This window comes from Athene noctua, chromosome Z (assembly GCF_965140245.1).
Source record: "Athene noctua chromosome Z, bAthNoc1.hap1.1, whole genome shotgun sequence".
Taxonomy (NCBI): Eukaryota; Metazoa; Chordata; class Aves; order Strigiformes; family Strigidae; genus Athene; species Athene noctua.
In genome coordinates, this window is record NC_134077.1 from 54,861,864 (window position 1) to 54,877,964 (window position 16,101).

Consider the following 16,101-nt stretch of genomic DNA (forward strand, 5'->3'; position numbering starts at 1 on the left):
ATGGGCTGCCCAGGGCAGTGGTGGAGTCCCCATCCCTGGAGGTATTCAAGAGTTGGGCTGACATAGCGCTGACGGATATGGTGTAGTTGAGAGCTGTCAGTGCTAGGCTAACAGTTGGGCCAGATGATCTTCAAGGTCCTTTCCAACCTAGATGATTCTGTGATTCTGTGATACTATCACCTGCCTGTGACAGGCCTCAGTTGTCTCCAGGAAGCCCATATAATTACTTAGCTTCTATCAGCTTTTGCAGGTAGTTTTGCCAGAGCAAGGAGTTATTATTTTTTTCCAAAAATAAGCAGAGCATTTAGTGTTCAGAAATGCTGCCCCTAGCTGTCAAGGCCTTTGCAAACAATTACTGTTAAGCACGGCCATTCATTCTTCAGTGTAATGTCACACATGGTAAACAAATCCAGTCTCACAGAAATACAAAACAGTCCCAACAAGTATTGCTCATACTTCAGATGCAAAATCAAGAAACTCTGGCGTTTGGGGCTCACTGGTGCCCTTGCAAACACAGAGGCAGTGATTACCATTCTGTGTATTTTTCCAAGTTCTGAAGTGCAGTCATGCTTGTTTTACATTGACCAAATAGCTTGAAGTGCAAATTTTCCAAAATAACAAAATATAAAAGGAATCTGGCTCATATGTTTACTAAGTACTAGGTTTGCCTTTCGAAAGAAAAGACAAAGAACAGAGGAGACTGTTACTTCTCAGCTGCTAAGTGAAACAAAACTCAACAGTAATTCTTCTGTGTAACTTCCTCTGCTCTCTCCAGCCTCAGTCGGACGTAGAGACAATCTTGTTCCAGGCATCCCATAAACACTGACTGAGGTGACACTCTCATTTATGGACTCAGCAGCCCAAATTGGGTGGTTAAGGAAGAAGCCTTCATTTTATCTATAAGGAATTCACTGGCAACAAGTCGTGTGAGAGGCAGACAGAGAAAATGTGCTTAAAGATGGTGAGTGTCTTATTTTATGGGATAAACTCTAGGGTTTATAAACTAACAGCTTGGCCACAAATTGCTTTCTCCAAGCCACAAATGACTGATGGATTCAGTTCCAATCATGAAATTACCAACACAGCAGCAAACAACAAACTGTCAACTACACTACTTGCCACATAGTATAAAGAAAACATCAACAACAGTAATTAATGTACAGAGTACTGTTTATCCTAGCAATGCTAGAAGGCCTTTGCAAACTTCAGAGATCATTTTATGGCAACCACCCTCAGGGAAAACGGCCTGGGCCAGAACGAACAAGTGAGATGGGCTATTCTTACTCACCACAAACCAACTCTTCAACCATAAGCAGCAGGACTAAAGACCTAGTGTAAGGCAGGAAAAACTTACTGACAGCCTTTCAGGTGTGGCATATGTCACAGTTCCTCACCTAGTCTCTTCCTGGGTAAAGAACTGGTCCAGTGCTGCTGTCTGGTACTTACACCTCCTCTAGCAAATGGAAACATTATGCGGAATCCAAAAGTTAGAATTTCCTTTTGTCTTAGCAATATGTAAGAACGTATTTTAGTAACCTCAAAGGGTTGGCACAAATTTGATTACCCACTCTTCCTTTTTATCTGCTGCTGCTTCTTCTTCACTAAAGCCAAGAAAACATGCAAAACTTCTGCCCAAAGAAAATGACTTTTCTGTGATTTATTATTAGAATATAAAAAAGATATAAGGAACATATCTAAACAACATGCCAATCTTACTCTGATTAACTCTCTCCAAGTTTACCAAAACTTTGTAATTCAAAACCAGGGTCTCCATATGCTAGCCTCTAAACTACCTCGCAGACAGATGGACAAGGATAAAAGCAGAATCAGTCACATCAATGTGGTAAGATGACTGAACAAGACTTAGGTTATTACCAATTACAGCAGTTCACTTACCCTATAGTAGTCTGTGCTGTACACATCTCTAGACATCCCAAAATCCCCAATCTTCACAAGTAGGTTCTCACCAACCAGACAATTCCTGGTAGCAAGATCCCGATGCACAAAGTGCTGTGATGCCAGGTAAACCATACCAGCTGCAATCTGCTGAGCAATGTGAAGCATCTGGGATTGGGTCAGCTCAGCAGGACGGTTGCCTTCTGCCATCAGTACTGCATCTGGTCCGTGTGCCCTGCACCAAAGTACAAGCTGATTAAGTGATAGGCCACTTGTAAACTGGAGAGTAAAAGATGTTAGTGAGCCTAAAACCACACAACTGACTTGCTCAATCATAATAACAAAAAGGGCTACAAATTCATTGGTGCAAAAGGGGAAAATCTGTATCTTGGCTTTTTCCATTTACCATTTTTCATCACTGTGTGTGGTTTTTGTCAAGTAGCGTGAAGAGGATTACACAACAGGTGATATATTTCTCATGGAAATAAGGCACATGAGTTCATAACAATGCCCTTCTGTCTGAAACCACCACATTTTTCCTGTTCCATTATACTAATCTTTTCTGAACAAAAAGCTGGCAAATGTAGCTGTTTGGTAACTGAGAGAAAACTCTGTAAGAATGAAAGGCAACAGAGTGAAAGGCTATGAAGTGACATGTAGAACAACATTTTTCCTATGACTGGCATTCCTTGATTTGTACAGGGAGACAGGCCATTGACCCTTCCATCATTTCTTAAAGAAGATAGAGCTTCCTTCTGAGATGCCATCTGAGAAACAAGGGCAGCAATTTAGATTTGCACTTCTGATTTCCTATCCAAATGCACAGCAGGAAACCATTTTTGCTTATTTCATCATTAGTGGTGAGTCCTGCCTGAGATGGGAATTTTTGACAATAGGAATAAGACATAAAACACACACTATTTGGAACTACTAAACAGCTTCAGAAATACAAGCTTCAAGACCAAGCAAGTCCCTAAGATGCAATAATCAATGGATTAATGAAAAACTTGTATACTCTGCAGCAGAAGGAGGGCCATTTTGCATTTGCAAACCCCAGCAAAGTAGTAGAACACATATGCTTCACCCATCTTAACTACATTAGCTCTGGTATACATGTGTAACATCCTAGTATATTGAAGATATAAACATTCCTACACACAACATTTTATAGTAAGCATTCCTAGCTAATCCTTAGCCAATTAATGAGGTCATCTGGCAATCACTCCTCAGTTTTTATACCTTATAATATTCTGAATATCGCTTTCCAACCATTCCATTATTCTGCATTTTCAGGAGCCTTTTTTATTCCATTCCTGCAGACTATTCTTTCTAAGAGATCACCTCTCCTCTTTCCTCCTCATTTTTTTTTAATACTCTAGAACTGATTTTTGTTTTCTCTCAAAAGTCCTTCCTTCCTCCAAAGAGGGGTTTCAGAGAATCACCTTTCTAATCCACAGAGGTGAGGCCTTAATTTGTCCCTAGGGGAAGAGCACAGGAGTTTGGAAAAGGGTTGCAAATTGATCAGAGTCTGTGAGATCAAATCTGACACTACCTATTAGAATTATGATATTAAAATTGCCCCAAGGGAAGAACTTCATGAGCAAAGTGACAGATGTGAGAAAGAAATGAGGGAGGGTGTGTAGCATTGCTTGTACTGCATCTGGTACCAGGCAAAGAAGCTGTCTGCCACAGGGTACACACAGATAGCCATTCAGCTGGTCTGGGTTGGGGTGGGGGGAATCAATTGGAGGATATGAAGTCTCCAACAAAGACTCACAGGCAAATTTCTATTGACAAGCACGTATCTTTTCATTGCATGGATTTTTTAAATGACTGCTCTTAGACGTGAAGCTCTGAGTTGCTAAATTAGAGAACTTCATCTTTCACTAGCTTCCTTGAGGACATGGTCTGTACCTAATGAAACTTTTGGATTTCTCTTAATGCTCTATCCACTCTGCTTGTCCTCTTGGTGCTGGCTGTAAATGAGGTGCTCCTCAGCATGTGCAACAGCCAGGAACACTGACAGAGATATCCTTGGATCCACACCAGCCTCTACTAGCCAGAATAAGCACAGGTTAGGCATGACTTTGGGGCTCTAGTCCTAGATCTGAAATAGCCTTTGGCTGCAGGCAGAAGGCAAGGCTCATTTGGGTTGAATTTCGGATTCATTTTTCCCCGACAGCCTTTGGTGGCGCTGCAGGGTAAGAAATACCGCCTCGGAAACAGTCTGCTTACAGCCTCTGATCTGCAGCACAAGCTGCAGTAAACGTGAGAGGAATGACAAATTGGAGCTAAGGTTTAACAGCTTGTCCTAGCACAATCATTTTATGTTCTAAAGACAAAGGCTGATTAATTAAACAAAGGGGACCTAAAGTAGGAAATACGCTGTCTGCTAAACTACTTTTCTATACAATAATTCAAAATCAGAGTTACGAGTTAAGAAAAGGCCAATCAAAAAGAATCAGAGAAAAAGGATTTCTTGAGAAATAAATTATTTCTTATCAGCTGCAAATCTGGCTTCTTCTAAAAAAGTACTGGGATGGCATCTTAGGAAACTGCAGTTCTCTCCTGATTCATGGCAGAGGTTCAAGGAGGCCAATGTAAGCGCCCTGACATGGCTCTGACAACATACTTGCCAGAGACACAATCAGTGTGGGAAAAGTAGTAGCGTTTGCTCTGTATCCTCAGTTCAGACCCAGGTCTCCCCGCCCAACCTGGCAGCCATGGCAAAAAGAAAGCATGCTAGTTGATGTCATTTGCTTTTATGGTGTGGCTATTTGTTCAGAGATTAGAAAGACAGCAAACTCATTTCACATAGGCTATCAAAATTGCATAAATGGCAACACTAGCAGCCACTAGTCATTTCAGTCAAATAGAAAATCTGAATCCATTTAAAGGGACATCGGTTTTGATTGTTTTACAGCTTTGCCACAGATATCTTTCCAAAATGGCATTACCCCTATTTATGTTTAGCAGGAGTGATCTCAGTACACTGAAATGTCTTTGTGATACCCTTTGATGAAAATGACCATAGAAGACCTTGAAAGAACAGTCCCTTATGCAAATGTTTTTGGTTTTTTTACATAGGAGAAAAAGCTGTCTCTTAACTGCTTATTTTTATGACAACGAGAGCAGGCTAGTGGAAATGGCATATACACAAGGCCACTCTTCATAACTCCTGGTTCATGAGTTACCTATTATTGTGAACCTTAAGTACCATCTATCTATTTATGACTGCTTTACTGCCAAATTTCAATTTCTAATGCACATTTCTGAACAGCTTTATGAAATACAGCCCTAATCCTGAACCCAAGATGTGGCATTTTCCATTGCACTGAAGTTTCCATGCCTCAACATTTTTCTTGCTTCAGATTACTGTCAGTCTTCCCAAAACACTGAGAGGAGGGAAGAGGAAAGGGGTTAGATCTCAAAAGCTCTTAGACGCCTACAGAGAGTGATAGGTGTTGAGTGGGATCTTCCCAAGTGATACCAGAAAGCCTACAAGAAAATTATTCCTACTGTAAGATTTATCATCAAACATTTCAGAATACACTGAAATACTGGAAACAATATTTCTTTGGTTCCCATTCCTGTGGTGCAAAGCATGAGACTTGACTTAATGGTACTTCCAAATAGGCAAAGAAACAATGAGCCTCACATCCCAGTACAGAAAACAAAAGTTGCACAGATTTGCTCTTTCAGGTGTTGGCATTTTCCAGTGGTAGTAGTTAATTTGACATTAAGTACCAGTAACACCTACCTTCTCTGCCCACTTCTGGCTCAGCAGTAAAATATGTGCTCGTGGATTTACCTGAGGAATTTGTTAAGATCTCCATGCTTCATATACTCAAACACCATGATGAGCGGATCACCCTCGACACAGACGCCATAGAACTTGACAATGTGCTCATGTTGCAGGTTAGTTAGCAGCTCTGCCTCGCGATGAAAGTCCTTGCGGGCATTGTCACTGGCATCCTTCAGTGTCTGGTATAGAAAACAAAAATGTAAGGAAGGGAAAATGTTTGCAAAAGGTAGGGAACATGTGGGATGGAACTGTATGGGTAAGATAAGGACAGTCTACTGCATAAAGGATAAAAGAAGTACTTTCTTAATAACTCTTTTCAAAGTGTAGATGTGATGTTTAAGTGCAATTAAATAATGGCAGTACAATGTTCATTCTCCTGCTACACGTCATCCCAAACAACGATTCATCTTGTAAGAAGTTGTAAGAATTCTCTGGATCTTACTGTGCCAATTGTTTTCCAAAAAAGAACAAATAAACTGATCACATCCAAAAAATACACTGGTAACAGCTGGTTCCTATCTTTTAGCATTGAATTCAGGCAAATCCTAGTATTCTGTTGGTATTTACCTTTCTTGTGAATTCTTTAAAATAAAACTGCTTGCTTAAAATACTTAGTGGGAACATAGATGCATTCTTTACCTATTAATAATGTTGCTGTTGTTGATGTTAGCCCCTATGGTGTGCTACACATTAGGTAGATCTATGCAAGGGTACATCCTTGGACCAGAACATACAACCTGAGACTTCAGCCAGAGATTATGAAATTCATGCCTAAGATTAAGCATATGTATAAGTAACTGGAGGATCAAGCCTGAATTGATAGACAGAGAAGAAGCACATGCAGATCAGAATTCCAGCGTGTCAATTTTTCTCACACCCTTTTATTTATACAGTTCTAAATCCTTGCATATTTTCATTCTGAATGAAATATTTCAACACTGGATCAAACAGAAGGCTTAACTATATAATGAAATACTGCTAATTTATCTGCCACACAGGTAGTTTCAGATCTCTTCTTAAGAGATACACTTCCTGAGCAAGAAAACACTTTCATGCACCAAAAAATAAGAAAATCCTGACACCAGTTAAATGAGGAGTAATTATAATTTATAATAAACCACTACTACGGTACAGTGGTTGCACTATACTAAGTCAAACAGTATTTTTAAAACAATAAGAGAAAGACATCAGGTTACCAATGTTCACAAATTATTATTCATGGAAGCTTTTATCTGGGCTTTATAACTCTGGACTTTAACTACACCTAGACTTAATGCAAAGCAAGATAAAACACAAAAGTAGTGGAATTATTTCAGTTAAAGATGCTGTTTCTTGGCCATCAAATCACTTTATTTTCTACCCTGAACTCATATATAGAGCATGGGACCAACCACACTCATTAGAACACACAGACAACAAGCTCACATCGTGCAAATATTCTGCCAATAAACCCATGTTTTAGCTGCAGTAGTAACGGTTTGTTGAAGTTTTTTCTTTAACAAAGGCAATTCTGTCCACTTTTCTAGTATTATACATAAGTATGTGTGAAGAAGTGACTAAAAAGATGACTGTTGGAGAAAAACATGTTTTACTTATGAAACACAGAATCATCTAGGTTGAAAAAGACCTTGAAGATCACCTAGTCCAACCATTAACCTCACACTGACCATTCTCAACTACACCATATCCCCCAGTGCTATGTCGACCCAACTCTTAAACACCTCCAGGGATGGGGACTCCACCACCTTCCTGGGCAGCCCATTCCAACGCCTAACAACCCCTTCTGGAAAGAAATGCTTCCTAATATCCAGTCTAAACCTTCCCTGGCACAACTTGCAGCCATTACCTCTTGTCCTATTGCTTGACACTTGGTTTGCAGCTCTCTGCAAACTCCTTTCAGGTAGCTGTAAATGGCAATGAGGTCTCCCCTCAGCCTCCTCTTCTCCAAACTAAACAGCCCCAGTTCCCTCAGCTGCTCCCCGAACGACCTGTGCTCCAGACCCTGCACCAGCTTCGTTGCCCTTCTCTGGACACGCTCGAGTCATTCAATGTCCTTTTTGTAGTGAGGGGCCCAAAACTGAACACAGGAATCGAGGGGCGGCCTCCCCAGTGCCGAGTACAGGGGTAAGATCCCTTCCCTGTCCCTGCTGGCCACGCTACTGCTGACACAAGCCAGGATGCCATTGGCCTTCTTCGCCCCCTGGGCACACTGCTGGCTCCTGTTCAGCCGGCTGTCAATCAATACCCCCAGGGCCCTCTCTGACTGGCAGCTCTCCAGTCACTCCTCTCCAAGCCTGTAGCGCTGCTGAGGGTTGTTGTGGCCCAAGGGCAGCCCCCGGCATTTGGCCTTATGGAAACTCCTCCAGTTGGCCTCAGCCCATGGCTCCAGCCTGTCCAGGTCTCTCTGCAGAGCCTCCCTACCCTCGAGCAGATCAACACTCCCACCCAACTTGGGGTCATCTGCAAACTCACTGAGGGTGCACTTGATCCCCTCGTCTAGATGTTAAACAGGAGTGGCCCCAAAACCCAGCCCTGGGGGACACCACTCGTGGCCGGACACCAACTGGATTTAACTCACACACAACTCTTTGGGCCCGGCCATCCAGACAGTTTTTTACCCAGCAAAGCGTGTGCCCATCCAAGCCATGAGCAGTCAGTTTTGCCAGGAGAATGCTGTGGGAAACGGTGTCAAAGACTTTACTAAAGTCAAGGTAAACAACATCCACAGCCTTCCCCTCATCCAATAAGCAGGTCGCCCTGTTGTAGAAGGAGATCAGGTTTGTCAGGCAGGACCTGCCTTTCATAAACCCATGCTGACTCGGCCTGAGCATCCGGTTGTCCCACAAGTGTTGTGTGATGTTACTCAGGACGAGCTGCTCCATCAGCTTCCTGGGCACCAAAGTCAAGCTGACAGGCCTGTAATTTCCCAGATCATCCTTCTGACCCTTCTTATAGATGGGCATCACATTGGACAATTTTCCATGAGTCGGGACCTCCTTGGTTAGCCAGGACTGCTGGTAAATGATGGAAAGCGGCTTGGTGAGCACCCCAGCCAGCTCCTTCAGCACCCTCGGGTGTATCCCATCCGGTTCCATTGACTTGTGTGTGTCTGTGTGATGCAGCAGGTCACTGACTGTCTCCTCCTGGATTGTGGAGAGGTCGTTCTCCCAGTCTCTGTCTTCTGACTGAAGAGGCTGGATTCCCTCAGTACAGCTAGTCTGGTTATTAAAGACTGAGGCAAAGAAGGCATTAAGCACCTCAGCCTTTTCTTCATCACTCATTACCATGTTTCCTCCTCCACCCATCAGGGGAAGGAGGCTCTCCCTGGTCTTTCTTTTGCTGTTGATGTACTTATAGAAACAGTTCTTGTTGTCCTTGATTGCTGAAGCCAGATTAATTTCTAGCTGGGCTTTAGACCTCCTGATTTCCACCCTGCATAGCCTCACAGCATCTCTGTAATTATTGTGAGTGGCTAACCCCTCCTTCCAAAGACTGTAAACTCTCCTTTTCTCCCTGAGTTGCAGCCAAAGCTTTCTGTTTAGCCAGGGTGGTCTTCTCTGCCATCAGCTTCTCTTACAGCACCTGGGGACAGCCTGCTCCTGTGCCATTAAGACTTTCTTCTTAAAAGAGTGCCCAGCCTTCCTGGACCCCTATACCCTTCTGGACCATCTCCCAAGGGATTCTGTCAAGCAGTTACCTAAACAAGTCAAAGTCAGCCCTTTGGAAGTCCAGGATGTCAGTTCTGCTGTCCCCTCTCCTGGGGAGAATAGAGAACTCTATTATTTCATGATCACTGTGCCCTAGTTGTCCTCCAGCCAACACATCCTCCACCAGCCCTTCTCTGTTCACAAAGAGGAGATCCAGCAGGGCACCTTCTCTGGTCAGTTCACTCACCAGCTGTGTCAGGAAGTTATCTCCCACACATTCCAGGAATCTCTGGGACTGGTCCCGCTCTGCTGTGTTGTATTTCCAGCAGATGTCTGGGAAGTTAAGTCAAGAACAAGAACAAGGGCAAGTGATTGTGAGATTTCTTCTAAGTGCCTATAGAATATTTCATTCACCTCTCTGTGGCCTACAGTAGACTCCTATTACAACATCCTCCCTGTTGGCCTTCCCCCTGATTCTAACACAAAGACACTCCACCCTGTCTTCACTACACTTGTGCTCAAAGCAATCATAACAGCCCCTAACATACTGAGCCACTCCACCACCTCTCCTTCCTTGTCTATCCCTTCTAAAGAGCTTGTAGCAGTCAACTGTCACACTCCAGTCACGGGAGACATCCCACCATGTTTCTGTAATAGCCACGACATCATAATTTTCCTGTTGCATCATGGCTTCAAGCTCCTCCTGTTTGTTACCTATGCTGTGTGCATTGGTGTACACACACTTCAGATGGGCTGATGTCCCCAACACCTTTTCGCATTTAAAGGTCCTACGTCCGGCCTGACGTTTCATAGGTGTTACCACAGTTACTGATCCATCAATATCCCTTGAATCTTTGTTGTGTTGCATATTTCGATCTCTTCATCCCTGCCTCCACTGAGATGGCAGGGTGAGGGTTGTCACTGGTACAACAGCCCACAAGCTCTGGTAATCCACCCTGGGGCTTATGTCTGGGAGTTCCAGTTTTGTCTCCCTCCCCCTTCAAATCTAGTTTAAAGCTCTCTTAATGAGCCCAGCTAACTCCTGCCCCAAGATCCTTTTTCCCCTCTGGGACAGGTGCATCTCTGGTCTGGTGTCCTGTATACTAACCCATGACTGAAAAATCCAAAGCCCTGCTGGTAGTACCAGTCTCAGAGCCACAAGTTCATCTGTTAAGCTGTCCTGTAATCTTCTTCATCCACCCCTGCAACTGAAGGGATGGACGAGAACACAATCTGTGGTCTCTTCAACCTCTTAACCAGTTTCCCCAAGGCCCCGAAATCTCTCTTCACTGATTTAGGACTTCTCCTGGCAATACCATCGCTACTACCTGAAAAACCAAGAGACGATAGTAGTGCTTAGGTCTCACTAGAGCGGGGAGTTTTGCTGTGAGGTCCTTGACCCATGCCCCAGGGATGCAGCAGATTTCCCTATGAAAGTGGGTCTGGTCTGCATATTGAGCCTTCGACACCCCTCAGAATGGAGTCACCCACTACAATGACTTTTCTGGGGTTCTTTATAGAATTGTTTTTAATATGTGGTCTAGAGTGACTCAGCCTTGGTGGACCTTTATCTTCCTTTTTGTTTGACTCATTTTCTTCATCCCTCTCTACTTCATTCAAAAGTTCCAGGGCTCTGTATCTATTGTGAAGGCACACAATGGAAGGTGAGGGAGGTCAGGAGAGGATTTTCCTGCCTCTGTGAGCAGGGACCTGTTTCCATTCTCAGGTCCCCTCCTTCTGCCTGGTGATCACCTGCCTCTTCTGGAGCCTCCATTTGCTCCTGTTGCTTCAGGGGTGTTAAGGTGCTACTCCACCAATCAATTTCCCTTTCGCACTCCCTAATACTTCTTAATCTTTCAGCCTCTTCTCCAAGTCCAGCCACCAGGCTGAGCAGGTCACCCCGCTGATGGCAGCGCACACAGGTGCTGTCCCTGCTGCCCTCCGGCAGGGTTGACAGGCTCAGGCACTCCCTGCAGCTGGGGACCCGGACACTGCGTGTTTGCCTGGCAGCTCCATCTGCATCGCCATGTTCTTTCTGGTGGTGGTTTTGACGCGAGTGGAGACCATGGTTCAGTCCACTCATGGAGGATGATAAGATGACAACTCGTTCAGATGAGCTCTGGAGCCAGGAGAGGGGCTGTGCCCTGCCCGCTCGCCCTGCCTGCGCCAACTTCCGCGCCAGGCCCTGTTCGCCGCCCTGTTCGCCGCGGCCCTGGGGGCTGCTCTTGTACGTGAGGGCCTTGGGCGTCGTCATTCCCGTCTCCTCCCGCCCTGAGTCCCCGCTGCCCTCGGTCGCAGCTCGCTCTTCCCGCTCAGGGGGGAGGTGACTTGAGGCTCTCTCTTTTACCTGGGCTTCTGCCTTTGCGGTTGTGGTTTCGCCACGGGGTTTTTGACGCTTTCAGAAGGGTCCCCTACCACTATCCTCCTCTTCAGAGCCCCTCTCCTCGGAAACTGAGGACAGATTTTGAAAAATTAACAGGTACCGTAATAAGGTTCAGACAGGGGCAGAAGGAGCAGAGCAGACTGGATAGCCATTTACCAAGTCCGGGGGCTTTTCCCTGTGGATTTGAGGCTCTATGTATCCTAGAGGCAATAGAAATCACTCATGCCACAGATGTCACTTCCCTGAGGGTTCCACTTATGAATCTCATGTGTCTTCAGGCCCAGAACCCTTCTTCCACAAGTTTTACCAATAACAATGCAACAAGTATATTGCATCATCAAAGCTTCACAAGCTATATTAGTATACACAGTTATATCATCTAAGGTAGATATCAAATTGGCTTCCCACTAAGTTCCCACACAATCACATCTGAATCAAGCAAGGACTGAAATTGAAATGTCTTCCAAAGCTTCTGGGCTCTGGGATAATTCTTTAACATGATACACACACCAACCCACAGTCCAATCTATGCTGTATAACGAAATCATTGGGAACATTCTGTTGTCATTTGAGTTTCCTCTGGTGGTTTCAAATATAAAGCAATTGGACTGTATTCTTCTCAACAACAGAATTAGAAAAACAATTCATATAAAAAACATTTTTAAATAGTAGCAACTCGCAAAAAAAAAAATTACAGGGAAAAGCACAGTCTGATATTCTTTTCAGCAGGCTCCTTCCCTGCAAAGACAGTAAAAATGCTGACAGCTCTGCCCTCTGAAAATGGCATATTGTATATTTCAGAAGACGCTTTTTATCTCACAGAAACAGAAAAATTACCATATGACAGAGCAGTTGCTATGGCAATTACACATTTTCTGTCAAACAGCAAAATGCAGAAAGGTCTAAAACCCAGCTAAAACTCAGGCAGGATTTCTACTACCAAGGGGATACTTGAATTTCTGTCACCCACCACTGCAAAACCCCCTTTTTATTGTTTCATGCAGTGCACAGAATAGACCCAATACATGAGAGGCAGCTGACAGTCAGGCAAGGAGGAGACTGATACGTGAAAAAAATAGTAAGTACATAGAATTTACATAGAAATTATACTGATTAATGTATTTAGCTTGTTCTCAGTGCAAGAGACAAAATAAAAATGTAAGAGCACAAAGAGAGAAAAAGACATATTCATTATTATTATTATTTAATACTGACAGGTATGCCAAAGCTCTGTATATAAAGCATTCTCACCAATTGATACGAGTTTTTCCCAAGTAGGAACCGAGATAAAACCACATGTACTTTCCAACCACTCAGGCCAGCAGCTAAGGAAGAGGGATATGCTCCCTTGGGCAACAGAGGGATCTCCTGGCTGTTACAGGACCTCCACATCTGCTGAGTTCATCCTCGTGACATTTGGACTGCCAACCCATGCTTATTCTCCTCCACAGACTACTTGCCCAGGTACCCACATACCATCTGGTCTCTGCAGATCTGTGCTCTGTAGCAAGTGCAAAATACCAGCTCCTTAGCCCACCTCAATACCAAAGAGATGCATTCATGGGTGAGCCAGAGCAAATGCAGGAGTATATGGCTTTCATCAGCATTACATTCAGGGTAACGAAACTCTCACAACAGTTGTCCCTTATATTGTTTCAGCCTTCCCCTATGAAATCCTTATTACTGCTCCTCATCACCATACAAAAGCTGAGTGGAATATTTCCTCAAGAAGTGACAAAGTGGTTTTGACCCTCCTCTGAAGACCCAAAGGGCTGGAAACCTTTGGTTTCCTTCTGCAAGTGTCTTGGAAACATTCTTCACCTCATGCACACACCAGTCTTCTAGCTGAGCACAATCCTGGAGCATCACAGGGTGAATCCTCCTCCAACCTCCCAGGGGAGACAGAGGCAGCTTCTAAGCTGTGCCCTAACAGTCATTCTCATCTCCAGCTCCAGTTGGGTTAAACTAGTGAAAGATCCTGGGGATCCAACCCTATGAGGAGACAGTACTGATCCAGGCCTGAACAACCACTGTGGCATAGCAAAATGGCCCACAAGGAAATGGTAACTTCTCCTTCTTCCATGTTCTGTTCTCTAAAAGTGAGCCAGCAAACAGTGTAGTGATGTGATGGGCAAACTCACCTGGGGAGAAGGCTAGTACAATGCCCATGCAGCCAGCTTAACCTGTGGTTAAACTCACAGGGTTCGACCCGCAGAAAGTATTTCCAAACACTTAATGATCCCCACAAAAAGCCTGATGGTCGAAACAAAATTAAACAGATTGTCTTTCTCCTCTTTCAAGGAGCAAAAGCTCAGGCACTTTGGACTGTTTATCCTAAGTCTGATTTTGTATCTTCCCAGATTTTTCTGAACCTCTTAGCTCCTAAATAATTTGCTGCAGTAACATCAGCATTTTGGATACTGGCTGGCCGAAAAGGAGAAGGATGTGTGTTGAGTCAGATTGCATGATGTTCAGGGCCAGGAACGAGTCCTGCAGTTGCCCAGCAACCAGCAGGCACAGGCAGCTGGCAAGGACCACCACCCATCCTGATCCACCCTGTGCAGGTAAAACCATGTCTCTTTGCTGCCAAAATTCCCCTAGCACCACCTTATTCCTCACCAAGTCCATACTCCCACTGGGCTCATCAAGACAGGTGTGTCGTGGTTTTGCCCACGGGGGTGAAGCCCTCTAAAGCCCTTGCTGTGTGCCAGGAGGAGGTGCTCTCTGCTGCTGGCATCCACATCTGCTCCTCTAAGACTAAAAAAAAAAAAGTGTCACACATTTTCACTGCCAAACCCTGTGCCTAGTAGTGGGGTCTAGACACAGTACCTCTCTGCACATCAGTGAAGTCCCAGTGAAGTCCCATTGCTTGACTTCCACTGTGACTGGAGCATACCTGTGAACTACAGTTGGTACCACTCTGAAAGTGAGAAACACCAGGCAATTAACCTCTCAGTTATATGGGGATCAATCCAGTGACACAGTTTGCCAAAAAATTTGCTCTTTGACAGCAGCAGGAGTCACATCTTCAAGATCCAGTACAAGAAACGTAAAATTACCTTGGAGGTAATTCCACATCTGACTGCAAGATTCTTATTAAGGACACCACAAAGAGTGGATTTGGTTAAAAAAAAAAAAAAACAAAACAGTGTGACAACTGTTCCAGAAAACTGATAGATTTGTCATCTAAATCCATGGAGACATCTCTCCCTTTAAAAGCTGAATGCTTTTCCTGTGAATTACACTGAGAAAGAGCAGCAGAAAGCAAGTGCGGCACAGCATTTAACAGCAGAAGTACTAGGCTCCATTTGGTCAGGACTTTCAAAAGGAGCAAGTAAATGGAAAGACTTTTATTTTGCTATCAAGCAGTTCCCTGAAGTGATAGAGGAAAGGCAATTTCCACTCTGGCTTCCCCAAAATACAATAGAAAATTCATTCAGATCTTGTTTTGTCATCTCGTTATCTCTTGCTTTCTCCTGTCTATGACATGCCACTTCAGGGCTTAATTTCTTCTCACCAGTCAATGTGACCGAACAACTCGCAAGCATCAAAAATCTTGTAACCTTGGCAAACCCCAAAAACCTGTTATTTTTGATGGAGCAAGAAAGCACTCTACAAGTCCATCTTTTCATGTTCTCTCACTGTCAGATCCAAAACTCTATTTCTTATTTCCAAATTCAACATGATTATATACTCAATTTCTTTTACTGTATGGTTTGATCAGAAATGTACACTTGGTTGCCTGATTGTGACTGATCAAATAAAACTATTTTCTGATCCCTAGACACAGACCAAATTCTAAATGTGTATTCCCCCTGCATTTAATGAGATACTTCAAATGCCGAAGCTTTTGGCAGAACTATACAGATGGAGATAAGGGATTGTTGCCAGGGAGACCTAGAAAACTCTTAAGAGTGTAGTTTCACTGATACTGTTTTCTAGCATACATCCACACCCGAGGTCAACAACCAACCTCAGCCCTTCCATTTTAGGGGATGAAAAGGCTTGGTATGGTGAAGTAGGTTTGGTATCCAAGCTCCGAGATCAAGCTGGAAATCTTACTTCTTGGTAGATTCCTAACATACAACATAGTCTGAGCCTTTTAGGAGAACCAAACAAATCCCTTTTTTTTCCCCCAGAAATGTGAGAACTATTCTGTATTCTTGAAATTCCAAGGTTATAGCTGTTTTCATGCATTTTCCTCCTCCTCTGGACTGTATTTATTTAACGGTTGGACTAGATGATCTTCAAGGTCTTTTCCAACCTAGACGATTCTGAGATTCTGTATTTTGGCAGAGTTGACTGGAGACTCCTCCAGGTCTGACATACAGCCAGTGTTTAAGAGCACATGACAATATTATCCACAAGTT

General features: G+C 43.8%; 1 protein-coding gene across 3 annotated transcripts in view; it reads right to left on the reverse strand.

The window, feature by feature from the left end:
* NTRK2 (neurotrophic receptor tyrosine kinase 2) overlaps window positions 1-16,101 on the reverse strand; it is a 214,406-nt gene that overhangs the window by 42,289 nt on the left and 156,016 nt on the right. For all 3 annotated transcript variants that reach the window (XM_074933115.1, XM_074933113.1, XM_074933114.1), the window contains 2 exons: window positions 5,708-5,880; window positions 1,897-2,131 (listed from right to left, as the gene is read on the reverse strand). In XM_074933115.1, coding sequence (XP_074789216.1) covers window positions 1,897-2,131; window positions 5,708-5,880 — 408 coding nt within the window. The remainder of the gene's footprint in view (window positions 1-1,896; window positions 2,132-5,707; window positions 5,881-16,101) is intronic.